Below are 21,346 nucleotides of genomic sequence, written 5' to 3'. Positions count from 1 at the left end.
GCACCCAAGATGGCTTCTAAAAAAGAGAAGATTGTTGAATCTTCAAACAGTTTAAAGCAGTCAGGACTTGAAAAGGTCCCAATAACAGTAGTACTAATTGCATAAGTAGTAGTTTAAGTAGTAGATCTATGCACCCAAGATGGCTTCTAAAAAAGGGAAGATTGTTGAATCTTCAAACAGTTTCAAGCAGTCAGAGCTTGAAAAGGTCCCAATAACAGTAGTACTAATTGTATAAGTAGTAGTTTTAGTAGTAGTTTAGTAGTTTAAGTAGTAGATCTATGCACCCAAGATGGCTTCTAAAAAAGGGAAAACTGTTGAATCTTCAAACAGTTTAAAGCAGTCAGGACTTGAAAAGGTCCCAATAACAGTAGTACTAATTGCATAAGTAGTAGTTTTAATAGCAACAGAATTTCAGAAGCAGCAACAGTAAAGTTGCAACAAGTTTCAACATAATTTTGCTAGGATGAAAGTGAATACATTACTAGCTCTTTCATAATTTAGTAATAACTTCTAAAATTCACATTTGAGCCTTTAATGGGCCTCAAAATATAAAACAGTCAATATGAGCCAAAAGTTTAAAAAAAAACTTTAATAAAAAACTTTCTAGAGAAAAAATCGCCATTTTTAGCTTATTCAGGAATGGTAATTGTTATTTCCTTAGTCTTAACAGTCAAATGTTTTTTTCTTAAAACAAATTTGTAGGAATTTTAAAAAAGAGCCTGACACTCCCTCAAAAATGATATCACAACAAAATGTATGTCATTTTTAAGGGCTTTGGCTCTTTTTAAAACTTTCTGTGGGCCCTAAACTTGTTTTTATAATAATACTAGCTGTTGGGGTGGCGCTTCGCGCCACCCCAACACCTAGTTGGTGGGGGCGCTTCGCGCCCCCCCCAAGCCCCCCCGCGCGCGTAAGTCGTTACGCGCCATATTAGTTACGCGCCATTGTAGTTGTGTCCCTATGTCCCACCTGTGAATATAGATATATATATATATATATATATATATATATATATATATATATATATATATATATATATATATATATATATATATATATATATATATATATATATATATATGTTTTTAACTACGTAAAACTTGCGAATATACAACATTCTTTGCTGTCCCATTGTCTGTGCATATAAATAGATTGTCAGGTTTACCGACTCTTGAACATGCAACATATAATGGTCCATGGGAAAACAATCCGTATTCAGATCTATACCTCATGATTCTAATGATTGCCCTTGAGCTTTGTTGATGGTGATTGCTAATCGACCATTCCCTGAGTCGCCATCGTCATTTATATATCCCCCTGTGCACCCCGGCGTCCCCTTTGTAGTTATGTCCCTGTGTCCCGGTCGTCATTTATATTCCCTGTGTCCCGGTCGTCATTTGTGTCCCGGTGTTCCAGTCTGTGATTTCTCTTTGAGTGTCCCGGGCGTCATTTATATTCCTTGTGTCCCGGTGTCCCGGTCGTCATTTATATCCCCCTGTGCCCCCCGGCGTCCCCATTGTAGTTGTGTCCCTGTGTCCCGGTCGTCATTTATATTCCCTGTGTCCCGGTGTCCCGGTCTGTATATACATTCGTTTTTTAGTTTTGTTTTTCTCCTTTATTTTTTTCCTTTTTTCTTTTTTTTCTTTTTTAGTTTATTTAGATTTTTAGATTTTTTAGTTTTTTTATTAGTTTTTAGTTTTTTTGTAGTTTTTACCATTTTTTTAGTTTTTTTAGTTTTTTTTTACTTATGTCCTGGTCGTCATTTATACTCCCTGTGTCCCGGTCGTCATTTGTGTCTCGGTGCTTTGTTGATTGCTAATTTATATTATATTTATATTTATATTTTTTATATTTATTAATATTTTTTTAGTTTTCTTTTTCTCTTCTTTTTCAGTTTTTTCCTTTTTTTTAGTTTTTTCTTTTTTAGTTTTTAGTTTTTTTTGTTTTTTACCTTTTTTTAGTTTTTTTAGTTTTTTTAGTTTTTTAGCTTTTTTAGTTTTTTTATTAGTTTTTTTTTAGTTTTTGCCTTTTTTTAGTTTTTTCAGTTTTTTTTAGTTTTTAGTTTTTTACCTTTTTTTAGTTTTTTCTAGTTTTTTAGCTTTTTTAGTTTTTTTTCTTTTTAGTTTTTTTTGTAGTTTTTACCTTTTTTAGTTTTTTTTTCTTCTTTTGTATTAGTGTGAAATAATTCAGACGTCATATGCGGACAAACACGACGTCACTCGACAGACAGACAGACAGACATAACCCACAAACAACTTATTTTTATATATATTTATTCATATTTTTTTAGTTTTCTTTTTCTCTTTTATTTTTCAGTTTTTTCCTTTTTTTTAGTTTTTTTCTTTTTTAGTTTTTAGTTTTTTTCAGTTTTTTACCTTTTTTTAGTTTTTTTAGTTTTTTTTAGTTTTTTTAGTTTTTTAGCTTTTTTAGTTTTTTTATTAGTTTTTATTTTTTTTGTAGTTTTTGCCTTTTTTTATTTTTTTCAGTTTTTTTTTAGTTATTAGATTTTTACCTTTTTTTTAGTTTTTTTTTAGTTTTTTAGCTTTTTTAGTTTTTTTTTCTTTTTAGTTTTTTTTGTAGTTTTTACCTTTTTTAGTTTTTTTCTTCTTTTGTATTAGTGTGAAATAATTCAGACGTCATATGCGAACAAACATGACGTCACCTGATCCATCCACAGATCCACACACAGACAACTTATTTTTATATATATAGAGATAGAGATAATGATTACCATTCCTCAATCAGTTTCATAGAACAGGGTAACTTTGAACAGAAGGGCTAACTTCGAACAAAATCAGAAACAAACAACAAGCACTCTCTTTTGGACAACAATGAAATTACTCAACTGTACATGTTACTAGAGTATTGATCAATGACATTTTAATCAGTTGGTACTTCTTGCAGTTAGGTTAAGACCAAATCTTAGCTTTTTATTGGCAACAGAATTTGAGCTGTCAGAAAGCGCTAAAAGTAAGTTACCCTTTTACTTACATAAACTAAACTAGGCCCATAATTCAATTTGATATTTTTCTATAGTTGAGAAGCCGAATGCTTAGGTTTTCAGGTTAAATCATTTCCTTATTCCATAGATTTAAGATGGCAGCATTGTTCAATCATACCTGCAAAGATTTTGTTTTTCTGGGGTAACTCTGAATATATGTTCAAAGTTATCCCTGTCTATCTTTAATATTAACTTTAACGTTCTGCACTGACCAATTGTTAAGCTTTGCATTGAATTGAAGTTTACTCTGTTCTTTGACCTTTCGGAAACCCCTTTTAATCAATTGATCCAAGGAAGGTACAAATCAAGGTCTTTTCTTCAACTATTGCAAAAATTTTAGACAGTTTTCTAGTTCCTTCAGACATACTTTTGTCTTCTTTGGGGGGGGGGGGTCATTTGACAATCAATAGGAGATACAAAGAATTATAAAGCTACTTATAAGGGAAAATAAGAAAAATAAAAGAAAAATGCGATTTATCCTCAGAAAAATATAAAAATTAATTTAAGACAATTTACTTCGGGTTCTTTGTGAATTTAATTTGATAGACTTAAAAGATGATGGTTTTTTTAAACATTATTTTTGGACAGGGCAAATGAAATCATCTAGAGACACCCAAACCGGAAAGAACCTGTAGGAAACGCCACAAGCCGTGAATGTATTATTTTTTTTCTTTTGATTACTTTGTAGAGAATCAATGGTTGTAAAAACTATAGAGGGGAGTCATTTGGTAGGGAATTCGTATGGATTTTTTACGTGTGTTTTTATTTGTTTTAAATTGAGTCTTAATAAAGAATTTTTACTGATGCCCAGAACATACAGCATACAAAATCAGTGAATACAAGAAAGCATACCAGTTATGATGAAGAAGTGATGGAAAAAACTCTAGAGGACGCAAAAAAGGAGATGTAACAAAAGGATGGCTTCAGAGAGAGACGGGATTCCTTTCAGTACTCTTCCTTACCAAATGAACAAAAAGCACAATAAAAAGGTGGGAAGACCAACTTTCTTGACAAGGCTAAAGGAAGAATCCTTCACCTCTCATTTGTTTACATGTGCTGAGTAGGGGTTTCCTCGTGTTTGCTTCAAGCTGAAATTTCTTTAAGATCCAATCACCCCTTCATAAGTTAAAAATACCTCTTTTTTCTAATATTTCCAAATTAACCCTACCCCCAACTCCCCCAAAGAGATCGAATCCGTTTTGGTCATATCAATCACGTATCTAGAACTTGTGCTCATTTTTCCCACCAAGTTTCATCCCAATTTCTCCACTCTAAGCGTTTTCCAAGATTTTATGTTTCCCCTGCAACTCTCCCCAATGTCACTGGATCAGGTCGGGATTTAAAATAAGACGTCGGAGACACGATATCCTTCTAAATATCAAATTTTATGAAGATCCAATCACATGTTCGTAAGTTCAAAATACCTCATTTTTTCTAATTTTTTCTAAATTAACCATCCCCCCCCCTCCCAGTAGGTCGAATCGGGGAAACGACTATTTCTAATTTAACCTGGTCTGGTCCCTGATACGCCTGCCAAATTTCATTGTCCTAGCTTATCCTGAAGTGCTTAAACTAGCAAAACCAGGACTGACAGACCCACAGAATTTGTGATTGCTTTATGTCAGTTGGTAAATACCAAGTGCCATAAAAATGACTTGTATTGTAGCCACTATCCAAGGAAGAAAAGAAGATTTCACACTTCAATTAATGCCTACCAACTATTTATGTAAGTCTCTAATGTTTATTATACAACTTTTTGTTCTTGGGGGTTAATTGAATGTTCATAAAACATACTAATTATGATAAATTTCAGTGAGCAGAATTTCACATGTGTTAATATTTTGGAACCATCATCATTATTCATAAATAAAAAAAAAAAAAAAAAATACCCAATCATTTGAGAGTTAAGTTCTGTAGTCTTCACTGGAAGGAGATCAATAGTATCTGAACTTTCAACAATTTTAGAAACAGCAGGGAGAAGACACTGATCTTACAGAATAGAACGTATAAAATACTGTTTAAAATATGCAGGGGAAAAAACTAATAATATATATATATATATATATATATATGTGATTTTCTGGGCATAAGACAACAACTAATAAGGAGGGACTAATAAATATCTAGTTCAACATTGTAATAATGGTACTTGTTCCATATCAGATATAACTATTGGAAAGTTTGGATATAGATAACTTAAATAAAGAAGAGAAGAATATTAGACTGCACAAACATGAGGATTTCTGGATCTATACTCGGGGTACAGCTTATCCCTTTGGGCTAAATGATCAAATAGCTAAATATGAAGACAGGTCTCATGTTGTTGTTAAATGTATAGATGGTTTTACCCACTAAACGTAAAAAACAATCAAGAGGACATAGGAAATATAATACAAAAAATGAATTGGATTTAAATAAGTTTTATATGGATCTATGCCAGCTATTTGATGCTAAGAGTATGACTTTTGTAATCTATATATATATAAAAATAAGTTGTATGTGTGTTATGTGTGTCGAGTGACGTCATGTCATCATGTCGACACGAAGTTAGTTGTCGTCATGTTTGTAATGACGATGACGTCATTAAAGGTATTTAAGAAATTCGTTCAAAGACAAATTTTTAATTGTAAGAAGATCGTGGATGGAAAAATGTTTAATTGTAAAATGACTGAAGAACCTACAATGGCAACAGCCGAGGAAGCTGCTCAAGGAGTCTATGCCAAAAAACTTGCTGCTGATAGAGAAAGTAAGAAAAGAAAGCGTGCCAAGGAATCACAAGAACAGCAAGAAAACAGGCTTGTGGCTGATAGAGAAAGTAAGAACAGAATGCATGCCGAGGAATCACAAGAGCAACGTGAAAACAGGCTTGCGGCTTCAAGAGATAATGCCAGATTAGAAATGTGCAATTTCCGTCAACGAAGGCGTGTCGAGGAACTACCAGAGCAACGCGAAACCAGACTTGCTGCTAAAAGAGAAAGTGAAAAAATAAGGCGTGCCGAGGAATCACAAGAGCAACGTGAAAACAGGCTTGCGGCTTCAAGAGATAATGCCAAAAGAAAGCGTGCAGAGGAATCACAAGAGCAACGTGAAAATTATCGCATGGCATTCAGGTACAGCCCAGTCGATGATTATAGTAGATGTGTTCAAATCGAGACTCTGTCTAAAATTTGTCCCTACTGCAAAACCTTGAAATTCAATGGCGAAACAATGGGAATGTGTTGCGCCTCAGGAAAAGTTAAACTTCCTCAACTGGTTGCACCCCCAGAGCCATTGAAGACTTTGCTTACTGGAACTACGTCAGAATCTAAGCGTTTTTTTTTTTATCAAAAATCAGAAAATATAACTCATGTTTCCAAATGACGTCGTTTGGTGCCCAAATCGAAAATCCAGATTAATTTATGCCTACTTTCAAAGTAAAAGGGCAAATTTATCATAGAGCAGGGTCCCTTCTACCATTCTCAGGCGAGAGTCATAAATTTTTACAATTGTACTTCATCAGTGATAGAAATTCTGAATTGAATGAACGTTGCGAAATTTCTCCCGACGTTGAAAGGACAATCGTTTCCCAATTGCAACATATTTTCCACGAAAATAATAATTTAGTGCGTCTGTTCAAAACAGCCATCGATTTGATGCCTACTGATACGCATAAAATTGTTATTTCCGCTGACAAAACGCCTCCTGGCCAACATGTGCATAGATACAATGCTCCAACTATCAACGAAACGGCAATCGTTATGGTCGGTGATCAGTTTCATAAGCGAAACACTCAGTTGGTAAGAATTGCTGAAACTCATCGATGCTATGATGCCCTACAATATCCTATCATTTTTTGGGATGGAGCCAACGGCTATCACTTTAATATTAAATTGATAAATCCAGCCACTAACAAAGAAATGAATAAGAAATGCAGTGCAATGCATTATTATTCCTATAGACTAATGATTCGGCAGGATGAAGACAATTATATTTTAAAATGCCGTCAATTGTTTCACCGATACATCGTTGATATGTATGCAAAAATTGAATCAGAACGTTTGCTATTTATCCATCAGAATCAGACCAAGCTCTGCTCTGAACAATACATTCATTTGCGAGATACAGTTGTATATGACGGTAATACCACAAACGTTGGAAGATAAACGATTTTACCTTCGTCATATGCTGGCAGTCCCCATCATATGCATGAATATGCTCAAGATGCTATTGCGTATGTTCGTCTCTATGGTCGTTCAGATTTATTTATTATATTTACATGTAATCAATCTCGGGACAAGATACAGCAGTTTTTACTTCAAGGACAATCGGCGGTTCATAGACATGACATTACTGCCTGTGTCTTCCGGCAAAAGTTGAAGCAGTCCTTTACAAGTCAGTCAACACAGTTTTGGAACCAAATGAGGCAGATAATTATCCATCTGAATTTTTAAATTCCGTGGATCTTTCAGGGTTTCCACGACACGTGCTATAACTAAAAATAGACGTACCAATAATATTGTTACATAACATAAACCCACCAAGGCTTTGCAATGGCACGCGACTTGCCGTAAAAAAAAAAACAATGGAAAACGTAATTGAGACCACAATCTTGACAGGGCCTTTTGAGGGTGAGGCTGTTCTTATTCCTTGCATTCCCATGATTCCAACGGATCTGCCTTTTCAATTAAAAGATTGCAATTCCCAATTCGATTAGCATTTGCAATCACCATCAACAAAGCTCAAGGTCAATCATTAGAAAAATGTGGTATAGATCTTAATACTGATTGTTTTCCCATGGACAATTGTACGTTGCATGTTCGAGAGTCGGTAAACCTGACAATCTATTTATATGCAGCGACAATTGGACAGAGAAGAATGTTGTATATTCGCAAGTTTTATGCAGTTAATTTGTATTGTATCTATCTATCTATATAAAAATGAGTTGTGTGTATGCATGTTTGTTTGTTTTTAAAAATAGCGTTTGCATATGACGTCATTATAAGTACATAAGGCTTTGTATATGCACAGACAATGGGAAAGCCAAGAATGTTGTATATTTGCAAGTTTTACGTAGTTCAAAACACATATATAAACCTATCTATATTCATAGGTGGTACACAGGGACGCAACTACAATGGCGCGTAACTAATATGGCGCGTGACGACTTACGCGCGCGGGGGGCTTGGGGGGGGGCGCGAAGCCCCCCCACCAACTAGGTGTTGGGGTGGCACGAAGCGCCACCCCAACAGCTAGTATAATGTATAATGTTATCCAGGAGGAATTTAATAAAACTATTCTGGATTGTTAAAAATAATACAGCTCTTGAATATAAAATTAAAGTAATATACAATGCAATTTGCATTCTTGCTAAAATAAAATTTATTTAAAAACATAACAAGTTTTATAAGATTGGTAACAAAGATAACAGATTATATTTACCTATTAAATTTACTTGTAAGGAGATAAAAGATATTAGTTTACCTGAATTTTGACTCAGCAGGAGGTGAAACAGGCCCTTCCTAGCAATTTGAATTATAGAAATAGTCCAATTTTAACATATAAATTTTCAAAAACTATTGAGCAAATGATTTTAATTATAATTTAATACTTAAAATATTGGACAGTGATATAAATTGGAAACCTGTAATTGTAAGCAACTGGGTGTATTTGAATATCCCCCTTACGAACATGTTATAACAGGGGACTCATCAATAATAAAACAAGAAGATCTTTAAAACATAATGAATAAAGGGGTTCAATTCCGTTTTTTCCATCATTTGAAACCATCAAGTATTCTTGGTAGCTTAGAAAATGATTTTGATTTATTTATTGATAAGTGGTGCAAGAAAGAGAATAAAAATAGAGTTTTCAAAGTTGGAAGAATTTAATTATTAGTAGAATATGAAATAAAATATAAGCTGACTTAAAAAACCATAACAATAATTCATCATTTTATAATGCTAGGATAAAAGAAGCAAATGCTAATCTACAGAATGAATTTGTAATTGTCCTGGCGGATAAAGCTAATTAACAGTTTTGCCATAATCTTTCAGAAGCTATTTTGTGATGTCTTAACAAGGGAGTTATATATAACCAATGTTTATGAAAAGGTAAATCTAAAGGATGAAAATTTAATTGAAAAAACAGAGGAAATACTGTTTAAAAAATTTAATATTAGAATTAATGACAATGATAAAAAGTTCCCTTTCCTATATTGGACTGTAAAATTTCATAAAAATTCCCCTAAACCATGGGTTATTGTTGGGGCAGCTAGACGTCCAACTCAAATTGCTGCTACTGACTTATCTTTGATTTTAAGGGAAATTATAAATAAACTTAAAACCTATTGTTCTGGTATTACAAATTTTTACAAAATATTTCTCCAGGATAAGGGGTTGTTGCCCTCCTCCAAAAAAATGCATCAATGGATACACCATGACTTTGTACTTAGTAGAGTACATGTAGCAGGTGGCAGTAAAGACAGAAGGAAGACCTCCCATTAATGTGATTCTGAATGACATTTCTGCATTCAGGGTACATAATTCTAAGTTGTAACTTTACAATTTTCCTAATAAAGTATTATATTTTCATAATATTTTATTTTATTTCATTAGCTTTATCAAAAGTTTGGGTTGTATATTTGCACATTAGGGGAGGGGGGGTGGAGTAAAGCATAGCATATATTAAATACAGTAATGGTTAGTTTATGAATTTAATATATACTATGCTTTACTCCACTCCCTAATGTGCAAATATATAGCCCAAATTTGTTTCTAAACTATTATATATTCAGGATAATTTGTTTCATTTCATTAGCATTAATCAAACTTCTCTTCCTGAGTGTCTATCATATAGCCAATATGTACCATATGTACCATATATATATATATATATATATATATATATATATATATATATATATATATATATATATATATATATATATATATATATATATACTAGCTGTTGGGGTGGCGCTTCGCGCCACCCCAACACCTAGTTGGTGGGGGCGCTTCGCGCCCCCCCCAAGCCCCCCCGCGCGCGTAAGTCGTTATGCGCCATAATAGTTACGCGCCATTGTAGTTGTGTCCCTATGTCCCACCTGTGAATATATATATATATATATATATATATATATATGTATATATATATATATATATATATATATATATATATATATATATATATATATATATATATATATATATATATATATATATATATATATATATATATATGGTTTTAACTACGTAAAACTTGCGAATATACAACATTCTTTGCTGTCCCATTGTCTTTGCATATAAATAGATTGTCAGGTTTACCGACTCTTGAACATGCAACATATAATGGTCCATGGGAAAACAATCTGTATTCAGATCTATACCTCATGATTCTAATGATTGCCCTTGAGCTTTGTTGATGGTGATTGCTAATCGACCATTCCCTGTCCCGGTGTCCCGGTCGTCATTTATATCCCCCTGTTTCCCCCGGTGTCCCCGTTGTAGTTGTGTCCCTGTGTCCCGGTCGTCATTTATATTCCCTCTGTCCCGGTCGTCATTTGTATCCCGGTGTCCCGGTCTGTATATACATTCGTTTTTTAGTTTTGTTTTTCTCCTTTATTTTTTTCCCTTTTTTTTCTTTTTTAGTTTATTTAGATTTTTAGATTTTTTAGTTTTTTTATTAGTTTTTAGTTTTTTTTTTCTTTTTAGTTTTTTTGTAGTTTTTACCTTCTTTTTAGTTTTGTTATTTTTTTTTTTACTTATGTCCTGGTCGTCATTTATACTCCCTGTGTCACGGTGCTTTGTTGATTGCTAATCGAACATTCCTTTTGTCCTGGTCGCTTTCTCTTTGAGTGTCATTTATTTTTTTCTTTTTTAGTTCTTTTAGTTTTTACCTTTTTTAGTTTTTTTTAGTTTTTTAGATGAAAATTTTTTTTAGTTTTTTCCTTTTTTTCTTTTTAGTTTTTTATTGGTTTTTACCTTTATTTAGCTTATTTTTCAGTTTTTTCCTTTTTTTTAGTTTTTTTTTATTTTTTATTTTTTTTTAGTTTTTTACCTTTTTTTAGTTTTTTTAGTTTTTTAGCTTTTTTACTTTTTTTATTAGTTTTTAGTTTTTTTTGTAGTTTTTGCCTTTTTTTAGTTTTTTCAGTTTTTTTTTTAGTTTTTTATTGGTTTTTACCTTTATTTTAGCTTATTTTTCAGTTTTTTCCTTTTTTTTAGTTTTTAGTTTTTTTAGTTTTTTACCTTTTTTTAGTTTTTTTAGTTTTTTAGCTTTTTTATTTTTTTTATTAGTTTTTAGTTTTTTTTTAGTTTTTTTAGTTTTTTTAGTTTTTTAGCTTTTTTATTTTTTTTATTAGTTTTTAGTTTTTTTGTAGTTTTTGCCTTTTTTTAGTTTTTTTAGTTTTTTAGCTTTTTTATTAGTTTTTAGTTTTTTTTGTAGTTTTTGCCTTTTTTTTAGTTTTTTTCTTTTTAGTTTTTTTGTAGTTTTTACCTTCTTTTTAGTTTTGTTAGTTTTTTTTTTTTACTTATGTCCTGGTCGTCATTTATACTCCCTGTGTCCCGGTGCTTTGTTGATTGCTAATCGAACATTCCTTTTGTCCTAGTCGCTTTCTCTTTGAGTGTCGTCATTTATTTTTTTCTTTTTTAGTTCTTTTAGTTTTTACCTTTTTTAGTTTTTTTTAGTTTTTTAGATGAAAATTTTTTTTAGTTTTTTCCTTTTTTTCTTTTTAGTTTTTTATTGGTTTTTACCTTTATTTTAGCTTATTTTTCAGTTTTTTCCTTTTTTTTAGTTTTTTTTATTTTTTATTTTTTTTAGTTTTTTACCTTTTTTTAGTTTTTTTAGTTTTTTTAGTTTTTTTAGTTTTTTAGCTTTTTTACTTTTTTTATTAGTTTTAAGTTTTTTTTGTAGTTTTTGCCGTTTTTTAGTTTTTTCAGTTTTTTTTTTAGTTTTTTATTGGTTTTTACCTTTATTTTAGCTTATTTTACAGTTTTTTCCTTTTTTAGTTTTTTTTAGTTTTTAGTTTTTTTAGTTTTTTACCTTTTTTTAGTTTTTTTAGTTTTTTTAGTTTTTTAGCTTTTTTATTTTTTTTATTAGTTTTTAGTTTTTTTTGTAGTTTTTGCCTTTTTTTAGTTTTTTTAGTTTTTTAGCTTTTTTATTAGTTTTTAGTTTTTTTTGTAGTTTTTGCCTTTTTTTAGTTTTTTTAGTTTTTTAGCTTTTTTATTTTTTTTATTAGTTTTTAGTTTTTTTTGTAGTTTTTGCCTTTTTTTAGTTTTTTCAGTTTTCAGTTTTGTCACCTGATCCAGTTTTTTCAGGTGACGTCACCTGATCCATCCACAGATCCACACACAGACAACTTATTTTTATATATATAGATAGATAAGATATAATCTGGCGTAACGGACAGACAACTTATTTTTATATATATAAGAAATAAATATATATATATATATATATATATATATATATATATATATATATATATATATATATATATATATATATATATATATATATATATAGTAGAGTACATGTAGCAGGTGGCAGTAAAGACAGAAGGAAGACCTCCCATTAATGTGATTCTGAATGACATTTCTGCATTCTGGGTACATAATTTTAAGTTGTAACTTTACAATTTTCCTAATAAAGTATTATATTTTCATAATATTTTGTTTTATTCCATTAGCTTTATCAAAAGTTTGGGTTGTATATTTGCACATTAGGGGGGGGGGGGAGTAAAGCATAGCATATATTAAATACAGTAATGGTTAGTTTATGAATTGAATATATACTATGCTTTACTCCACCCCCTAATGTGCAAATATATAGCCCAAATTTGTTTCTAAACTATTATATATTCAGGATAATTTGTTTCATTTCATTAGCATTAATCAAACTTCTCTTCCTGAGTGTCTATCATATAGCCAATATGTACCATATGTACCATATATATATATATATATATATATATATATATATATATATATATATATATATATATATATATATATATACTAGCTGTTGGGGTGGCGCTTCGCGCCACCCCAACACCTAGTTGGTGGGGGCGCTTCGCGCCCCCCCAAGCCCCCCCGCGCGCGTAAGTCGTTACGCGCCATATTAGTTACGCGCCATTGTAGTTGTGTCCCTATGTCCCACCTGTGAATATAGATATATATATATATATATATATATATATATATATATATATATATATATATATATATATATATATATATATATATATATATATATATGTTTTTAACTACGTAGAACTTGCGAATATACAACATTCTTTGCTGTCCCATCGTCTGTGCATATAAATAGATTGTCAGGTTTACCGACTCTTGAACATGCAACGCATAATGGTCCATGGGAAAACAATCCGTATTCAGATCTATACCTCATGATTCTATTGATTGCCCTTGAGCTTTGTTGATGGTGATTGCTAATCGACCATTTCCTTTGTTGCCGTCGTCATTTATATATCCCCCTGTGCCCCCCGGCGTCCCCGTTGTAGTTGTGTCCCTGTGTCCGGGTCGTCATTTATATTCCCTGTGTCCCCGTCGTCATTTGTGTCCCGGTGTCCCAGTCTGTGATTTCTATTTGAGTGTCCCGGGCGTCATTTATATTCGTCAGGATATTGTAGGGCATCGTAGCATCGATGAGTTTAAGCAATTCTTGTCAACTGATTGTTTCGCCTATAAAGAATATTATCTCGAGGTAAGAACTGATCACCGACCACAACGATTGCCACTTTGTTGATAGTTGCGTATCAGGAGGCATCAATTCGATTGCTGTTTTTAAGCAGAAGCACTAAATTATTATTTTTGTGGAAAAGATGATATATATAAATATATATATATATTTTTTCTTTTTAGTTTTTTTGTAGTTTTTACCTTTTTTAGTTTTTTTCTTCTTTTGTATTAATGCTAAAGCCAAGGTTCAAACCTGGAGCCTCTCAGACCTAGAACCTGAAACATAACGCTTTACCAACTCAGCTACTTCGGCGTGAATACATTCGTTTTGAGCAGCTTCCTCGGGTGTTGCCATTGTAGGTTCTTCAGTCATTTTACAATTAGAAATTTCTCTTTCAACGGTCTTCTTACAATTAAAAATTTGTCTTTGAACGATATTCTTAAATACCTGTGTCCTGGTCGTCATTTATATTGCCTGTGTCCCGGTCGTCATTTGTGTCCCGGTATCCCAGTCTGTAATTTCTCCTTGAGTGTCCCGGTCGTTATTTATATTCCCTCTGTCCCGGTCGTAAAAGGCAGATCCATTGGAATCATGAGAATGCGTGGAATAAGAAAAGCCTCACCCTCAAAAGGCCCTGTCAAGATTGTTGCCTCTATTACGTTATAACAGACATAACACGTCATTTGTGTCCCGGTGTCCCGGTCTGTAGTTTCGTTAGTCGACAAACATGACGTCAGACGACAAACAACTTCATGACGACACACAGCTCAATCCTTATAATGACGTCAGTCGACAAACATGACGTCAGTCGACACACAAACATGACGTCAGTCGACAGACAGACAAACAACTTATTTTTATATATATAGAAGATATATATATATATATATATATATATATATATATATATATATATATATATATATATATATATATAATATATATATTTTATATATATATATATATATATATATATATATATATAATATATATATATATACATATATATTTATATATATATATATATATATATATATAAATGTAGTGTCTGTCCGTCTGCCCATTACACTTTGATGTCATATTGCAACAACTAACAGATAAATGACAGCAAAAAAAATTGAGGCTCTTTTTAAATTTTGTTAAATTGCTTAAAATGTAAAAAACTGGTGATTGCACAAATATTTCAATATATTTTGACAATGGATTAAAGCAATTCGAAAACCTTAAAACGGAAAACCAAAAGTTTGAGTCCGTCTGCCCATTACACTTTGATGTCATATTGTAACAACTAACAGATAAATGACAGTAAAAAAAAAATGAGGCTCTTTTTAAATTTTATTAAATTGCTTAAAATGTAAAAAACTAGTGATTGCACAAATATTTCTATATATTTTGACAATGGATTAAAGCAATTCGAAAACCTTAAAACAGAAAACCAAACCAATTTATGTCATCAATTTGATCCAAAATGACAAATTATCTTTAATTTGGTTAAATCAATTTATACTACAGAGAGTATTGACTCAAGAGGTCAAAATGAAAAGAGATGAACCCATGTCTGAGGAGAAAGTTGACGATCTGGAATTCAATAGGAATGAGAAGCAACTTAGTCTCCCTATTTTGAAATATGTGAAAACATCACAACAGCAGAATGGCTTAAAGCACGGTGACTACAAGCGCTACAGTCAATACTGCGCCAGAAGAATAAAAAGACTGCGAAAGGCCTTAAAACTTCAGCAAGGGGACCGTCGCCATTTCAAGAAAAAAGACATTACTGCTGAAATGCTGAAGGATGAGAGATATTTGCATCTAGTTCTAGTTGACGCTGAACGGGCTTGGGCCTACGCTACAGATTTAAAAGAAGAATCGAAGAATGAGCCAAGAAAAGGACATCATATGATAAAGCGCCTTGGCAAAGCAGTTGAAAGATCAGAACATTTGGAAGAGCTATGTCAAAGCTCATCTGTTGATGCAAGGTCAAAGCTAGAAAGCCAGGCATACGTGAATTGGCTTCGAGGGATGTACTATTTTGAACAAGAAAAATTCCGTGAAGCTCAAGAATTTCTCATAAGGGCCAAAACCTTCTATGAGAATCTTACATCGATCCTTCCCTACGACGAGTCTCCATTGTATGCCAAGAAAGCTGAAGAACTTATCCCACTGCTAAGATTTTGTGTGTTCAATCTTGGGGAAAAGTCGGCCCGTGAAATCATTAACTCAGAAGGTGAAATAGGAAACCTAGACGAATTAATTGCCCAAGCTCGACGTGAAGAAGCAGCCAACATTGTTGAAATCACCTGGCGGGGTAGAAGTGTGCCTGTGCGTCAAGAGAAAGTCAGGTTGACCATCCTAGCATGTCAGGACATAGAGAAGAAAATGGAAGGAGCTACAAGTACTGAAGATAAAATTGAGCTTATTGATTCTCTCTTTATGAATATTAGGGATTCGTATATGTTGCTCCGCGAAGAAATGGCTGCCAATCCTGCTTTGCAGAGGAAAGAAGATGGACCAGTGTCCCCAGTACTTTATCTGCTAAGCTATTTGAACAACTTGCGAATTAGCAAAACAATTGAGAAAACCTTTTTAAGCTTGGATGGCCTCAAAAATAGCATGACCGGTCAAGATTCTGATGGGAAAAAGGTGGGAAAACCGCAAGATTTAATTCGGATGTATGAACTGATCCTTCAGAATCTGGGTGAACTGCACAATTTAGAGGGTATTGAAGGCGATCATGAATTTAAGAGGCAAATTGAAGGGGACGAGCTAGGAATGAAGTTCATAAGGCTCTATTACATTGGAGTCACCTTGGAGCAAATGAAACGATGGAGAGAAGCGTTAGCTATTTATGAGAAGGCAGATAATTACGGAAGGGAGCTGGAGCCCTATTCTAGGTTTTTAAGTTCAAGAGTTGCAAAAGAAGTGGATCATGTTGCCGAGCAAATAAAAAGCAGCAAGTTTAGAATCCATGCTGAAAGTATATTACAAACAGATGTGCCAGTTCAAGAAATGAAGGACCTGACTATCAAAGATCGCCTGCCACTTTCTGACCGCCTTGATGATTACGTCGAGGAGGGTTTGGTTAAGGCTGGTAGTCCTCGTGTTATTAATATGCCTCCTTCAATGGAACCTGCGCCGTGCAAGCCACTTTTCTTTGACGTAGCCCTTAACCACGTAAAATTCCCAGATCTTGAAGACAAAATTGAACCTGTGAGAGGAGGTATAAGTGGCGTAGTCAAATCAATGTTGAACTGGAGAAGGAAGTAGCATGCTTTGTATTGTCTTAATTATTGGTTTCTTTTTTTCTTATTTGTTTTGTAAAATTTTGGTTGGAAGTAAAGTCCAAGAGAGGAAAAAAAAAAAAAAGATTTTCATGGGATGCAGCCTAATAGACTAGTACATAACGCTATACTAAATTTTGCCGTGCGGGCGAAATCAAAAGGTAATGCAAATGCCGATATTATCAAAACTGGTTGCGATTTTTTCGCCGACGATTTGGTGAGCGAAGCAAAGAAAACAATTTGGTCTGTGGCGAATTATGCTACTCGACCAAGTGAAAGGCTGAAAGTTGCTGATACATTTGCAGACATTTTGAAAGTTTTAGACTACTGTGATAAGAATTCAGTGGAACTGCTGAAGTTTGTGATATACGAACCAGACGAAGTCCCCACAATTCCTGGCGAGGCAAGCGCTGCGTTAACCCGCAAGGTAAATGATTTATGTCTAGAATTTAAGAACTTTGTGTCTATGGCTAAAGTACAGAGCCTATGCTGCCCTTCAGCGAGTAGTGTCCCAGGCCCCGCCAATCCTGTAACAGTCAATCCCCAGACATCCTATGCCGTTGTTCTTAAAATGCCAAAGTCTCTTGATAATCCCATTGCTCGCAAGCAATTTTTGGATACCATCTGCCCCAACTCAGCCGAAATAAGTGAGCTAAAAAAGGTGAGACAGGGCTGGAAATTATTCGTCAAGTCCAAATCTTCTGCTGAAAAGATCGTTGAGAAAATGAAAGTTAGTAAGCCTGAGGTCTCTGCCATGCTCAAAGAGAAAATGTTTATTGCTGTTTTGAAAAAGGTTCCACCTAGTATGACCCAGACTGATATAGAATCCCTTGTTCCATGTGCATTAAAAGCAATAGAAATCGGTAGCTTTGAGCGCTCCAAAGTGTTAAAGCTGTATTTCGGGACCAGTAAGGATCTCGAAGACTTTCTTGCAGTCTCAGTCCGAATCGGTTATGAGAAGCTGCTTGCTGAAGAATTCAAATTTCTCCCAAAAAGATGTTATTTGTGCCATAGAGTTGGTTACTTAGCGACTAATTGCGTATTGACGCCTATATGTGGTCGTTGTGGTGCTTCTGATCACACATCCACAAAGGACAATTTGTGCACTAAAGATATGTACTGCATTATATGCAAAAAGAAAGGCCATACATGCTATAACATAAGATGTCCGGCTAATAAAGCGATAATCAATATGAATTCCCTACCAAAATGAATCTAGAACCTGCTTGTGCTAAGCATGCAGTTGCAAAGTTGAATTTAAATGGAAATATCCTTAACCAGTCTATTTTTATCGAGGACCTTCTTTCAAGATATGATATTGTGTGTTTGCAGGAACATTTTGCAACCTCTCTCAGCCTTCCATTATTGAACCTGTCACCAAACCATCAAGTTTTTACAGTTGCAGCCAAACGCTCTCGCACTCATGGCCGGCCATCTGGCGGCCTTGAGACTTGCGTTAGATCCTCTCTTTCCACTTCTATGTTTGACTTGGCATTAGACTTTCTCGCTATCAAAATGCAAGATATGGTTATAGTGAATGTTTACCTCCCTACAGACTATCGTGATGATCGATCAGATAGACAGTTTGCCATAAGTATTGCAAGGCTATCCAAATGTATTGATAAAATAAAACAGCATGGACTTTCGTGTCTGATAACAGGTGACTTTAACTGTGATCTTGAAAACCCGAGCGGCAACAACAGTTCAAGTTCTAATCGTGCTAATATGTTACTCGGTATGCTAGGTGATGAATTTATACTCGCGTCTAAGAATAAGAATTTTTCATATATTCATAATTCGGGAAGTATGTCAAACCTAGATCATGTTATGGACACTCAATCACTTACACCAAGTGAGGTTCTTGTTTCTGATTCAGATTTTACATCTGACCATTTTCCATTGTTTTTCAATATTGATTTAAATAGTAGTGTTCCGCCTCCTCCTGGAAGGCTCCAGAAGCGTCCTTATTTTGTTTGTGATTGGAAACGTGCGTCTATGAGTTCATTTCAGTCGACTTGTGATGAACTTGCTTCAAAAATCCGCGTTCCTTTTGATCTGCTGATGGTTAGTGCTAAAAACTATCCGGCAGAATCACGAATTCGATTGTATATTTATTGTGGTGAGCTTGTGCACGCATTACGTCTCGCTGAACAGTCAGCTGTACCATTTAGACGGGTGTGGCCTGGTACTGAAGTAGCAGGCTGGTCTGCAAATGTTAATCTTCAAAACGCGTGTAGTTTGGCAAAATTCTGGCTTTCGGTTTGGCGTGAGGCTGGGTGTCCTCGAGATGGGTGGGTGAATAAGCTTCGAATTCATAGTAAACGTAAATTCGCGAAAGAACTTTCACTACACTGTAGTGCAATTATTCGTTCTTCATCTCAGGCTATCCTTACCCACCCAAATAAACTTTGGTCTTCATTGTTTAAAGAAAGATCTCATGTAACAATGACCTCAATATCTCGAGATAATTGGGTTCAGCATTATATAAATGAATTTTTGGCTCCTGATATCAAGCTACAAAAAAGCTTTGGTGTGAAACTGGATGATTTCTTCTCACAAAAGCGAGAAGAAAACAGTCCGGGTGTTAAAATTACGAGGTGTTCTATCTGTTCTGCTATTAGAAAACTAAAAAAAAAAAGAAATTGTGCGGTTGTGATGGTATATCAATTCAGCAACTGCTGTTTTGCACCGAGTTGTTCCTTGAGCACCTTGCCCTGCTTTTTCAAATAATTTTTAACCTGGGTATAGTGCCTGATTCTTTTTCAATAGGAATATTAACACCTGTGCCTAAAAAGGGAAAGCCACTTAGCCAGTGCTCGTCTTTCCGACCTATAACTGTGGCTACAGTTTTTTGTAAGTTATTTGAGACACATATTGTCAATGAACTGCGGTCAAAATGCACAGTCCCAGACCATCAATTCGGTTTTCAGCCTAGTCTTGGGTGCGGTCACGCTCTTTCTGCTCTTGTTTTGGCTTTGATAGATGCTGAGAAAAGCGGTGAGAGCATAGCTCTTGCTGCACATGATGTCAGAAGGGCCTTTGATTCACTAATTCATGAGCAGATTATTTTAGATATGGGCCTAGTAGGTGTTGATCCAAGTATGTTAAACCCTTTATATGATATAAAAAGTTTTTATACAAAAAGTTAAAAGCTAGGCTTAAGCTACCAATAGCTCCAAACCTGACAAATAACCTGGTACTCCCCATTGAAAAAAGTGTAAGGCAGGGTGCATTGACATCACCTACCGCATTTAATAACAGCATCGTTAAATCACAATCTAAGTCAAATCTGACATACATTCTGAGAGGAATTGATCTATCGTTAATAAGCTATGCAGACGATGTGCTTAATTTGAGCTGCCTCCTTTGCGGTTTAGAGGAGAATTTTATCCAGCTTCAAGTAGAATATGGAAAAATAGGCCTTCAGTTTAATGAAAAGAAATCTGATGTGTTGTTATTTAATGCTAAGCAAGGGTCTGCTGTTGATGTTAGGCTGGGTGGTGCTACTGTTTGGCTTGTGGAACACATAGTTTATTTGGGGATCCCTATTGGTCGGTCTATGCTTGAAACATGTCATCTTTTGCAGAGTCATCTGCAGAAGTGGATCTCTTTAGTGTATAGCCATGTTGTAGTTTATAAGCGTCAGTTTGATCAGTGGATTTTGGCCCATCTATATAATGCAATGGCACTACCTCATTATCTGTATCTAAGTCCCTTTTGGAGGATTTTCCAAAAGGAAGATAAGAAATAATTGTGGTCTACATATTATAAATATGCAAAGTACCTCTTACGGCTTCCACCATGGACAAGTAACCATATTGTGACAAGTCGGTGTGGGATCATCAACCCTAATGAAGCAATATTAGCCCAGATCACCAGATATAACTCTAATATTGTTACTCATCCTTGGGCAATTATTTTGAGGCAATAGGTTTTTTGTTTTTTGTAGTTAGATACCCATTTGTTCTTTATTTTTCTTGTGTGTTGTGTATTCTTTTGTAGTGAGTTTTTTTTTTTTTTTTTGATAGGAAATAAATATGTATGTATGTATGTATGTATTCCTGTACAGTGATATTTAAAGTTGTATGTATGCAAAAGCAGTCCAGTGCTTCATTGAATGTTCTTTATAAATTATTCCATTGTTGTAATGTTTCTTTTTTTTCTCATATTCCTTTTTTTGTTGTTTTGTCTGTATACTCTATCTCTGTTTACTTTGTATTGTATGATGGGTTAGAAATAAATAAATAAAATATATAGCATTGCAGGGACCCAGAACACAAGGGACAATGAGAATCCATATATGAAAGCCAGCTGCATGTCATGCTAGGGCCTGCAGGGACTGGTGGCAAAGCTGCTGGGACACAGCACTGTCTGTGGTTAGAACACAAGGGACAAT

At 34.0% G+C, this 21,346-nt stretch overlaps 2 protein-coding genes across 4 annotated transcripts in view; one reads left to right on the top strand and one right to left on the bottom strand.

The window, feature by feature from the left end:
- The window catches only part of LOC136026934 (ankyrin-3-like), a 46,745-nt gene that overhangs the window by 10,900 nt on the left and 14,499 nt on the right, over window positions 1-21,346 (bottom strand). The gene's annotated exons all lie outside the window — the stretch shown is intronic.
- Window positions 15,209-16,936, top strand: LOC136026820 (signal recognition particle subunit SRP68-like). Its single transcript, XM_065703522.1, has one exon. The coding sequence runs from the start codon at window positions 15,209-15,211 to the stop codon at window positions 16,934-16,936; it is 1,728 nt and encodes a 575-aa protein (XP_065559594.1).

Source organism: Artemia franciscana, chromosome 5 (genome assembly GCF_032884065.1).
Source record: "Artemia franciscana chromosome 5, ASM3288406v1, whole genome shotgun sequence".
In the NCBI taxonomy this organism is placed as follows: domain Eukaryota; kingdom Metazoa; phylum Arthropoda; class Branchiopoda; order Anostraca; family Artemiidae; genus Artemia; species Artemia franciscana.
This window is presented reverse-complemented; position numbering and strand designations above follow the sequence as displayed.

What these genes read in the sequence shown, in the direction of transcription:
- LOC136026820 (XM_065703522.1), top strand. Translation starts at nt 15,209, where the DNA reads ATGAAAAGAGATGAACCCATGTCTGAGGAGAAAGTTGACGATCTGGAA.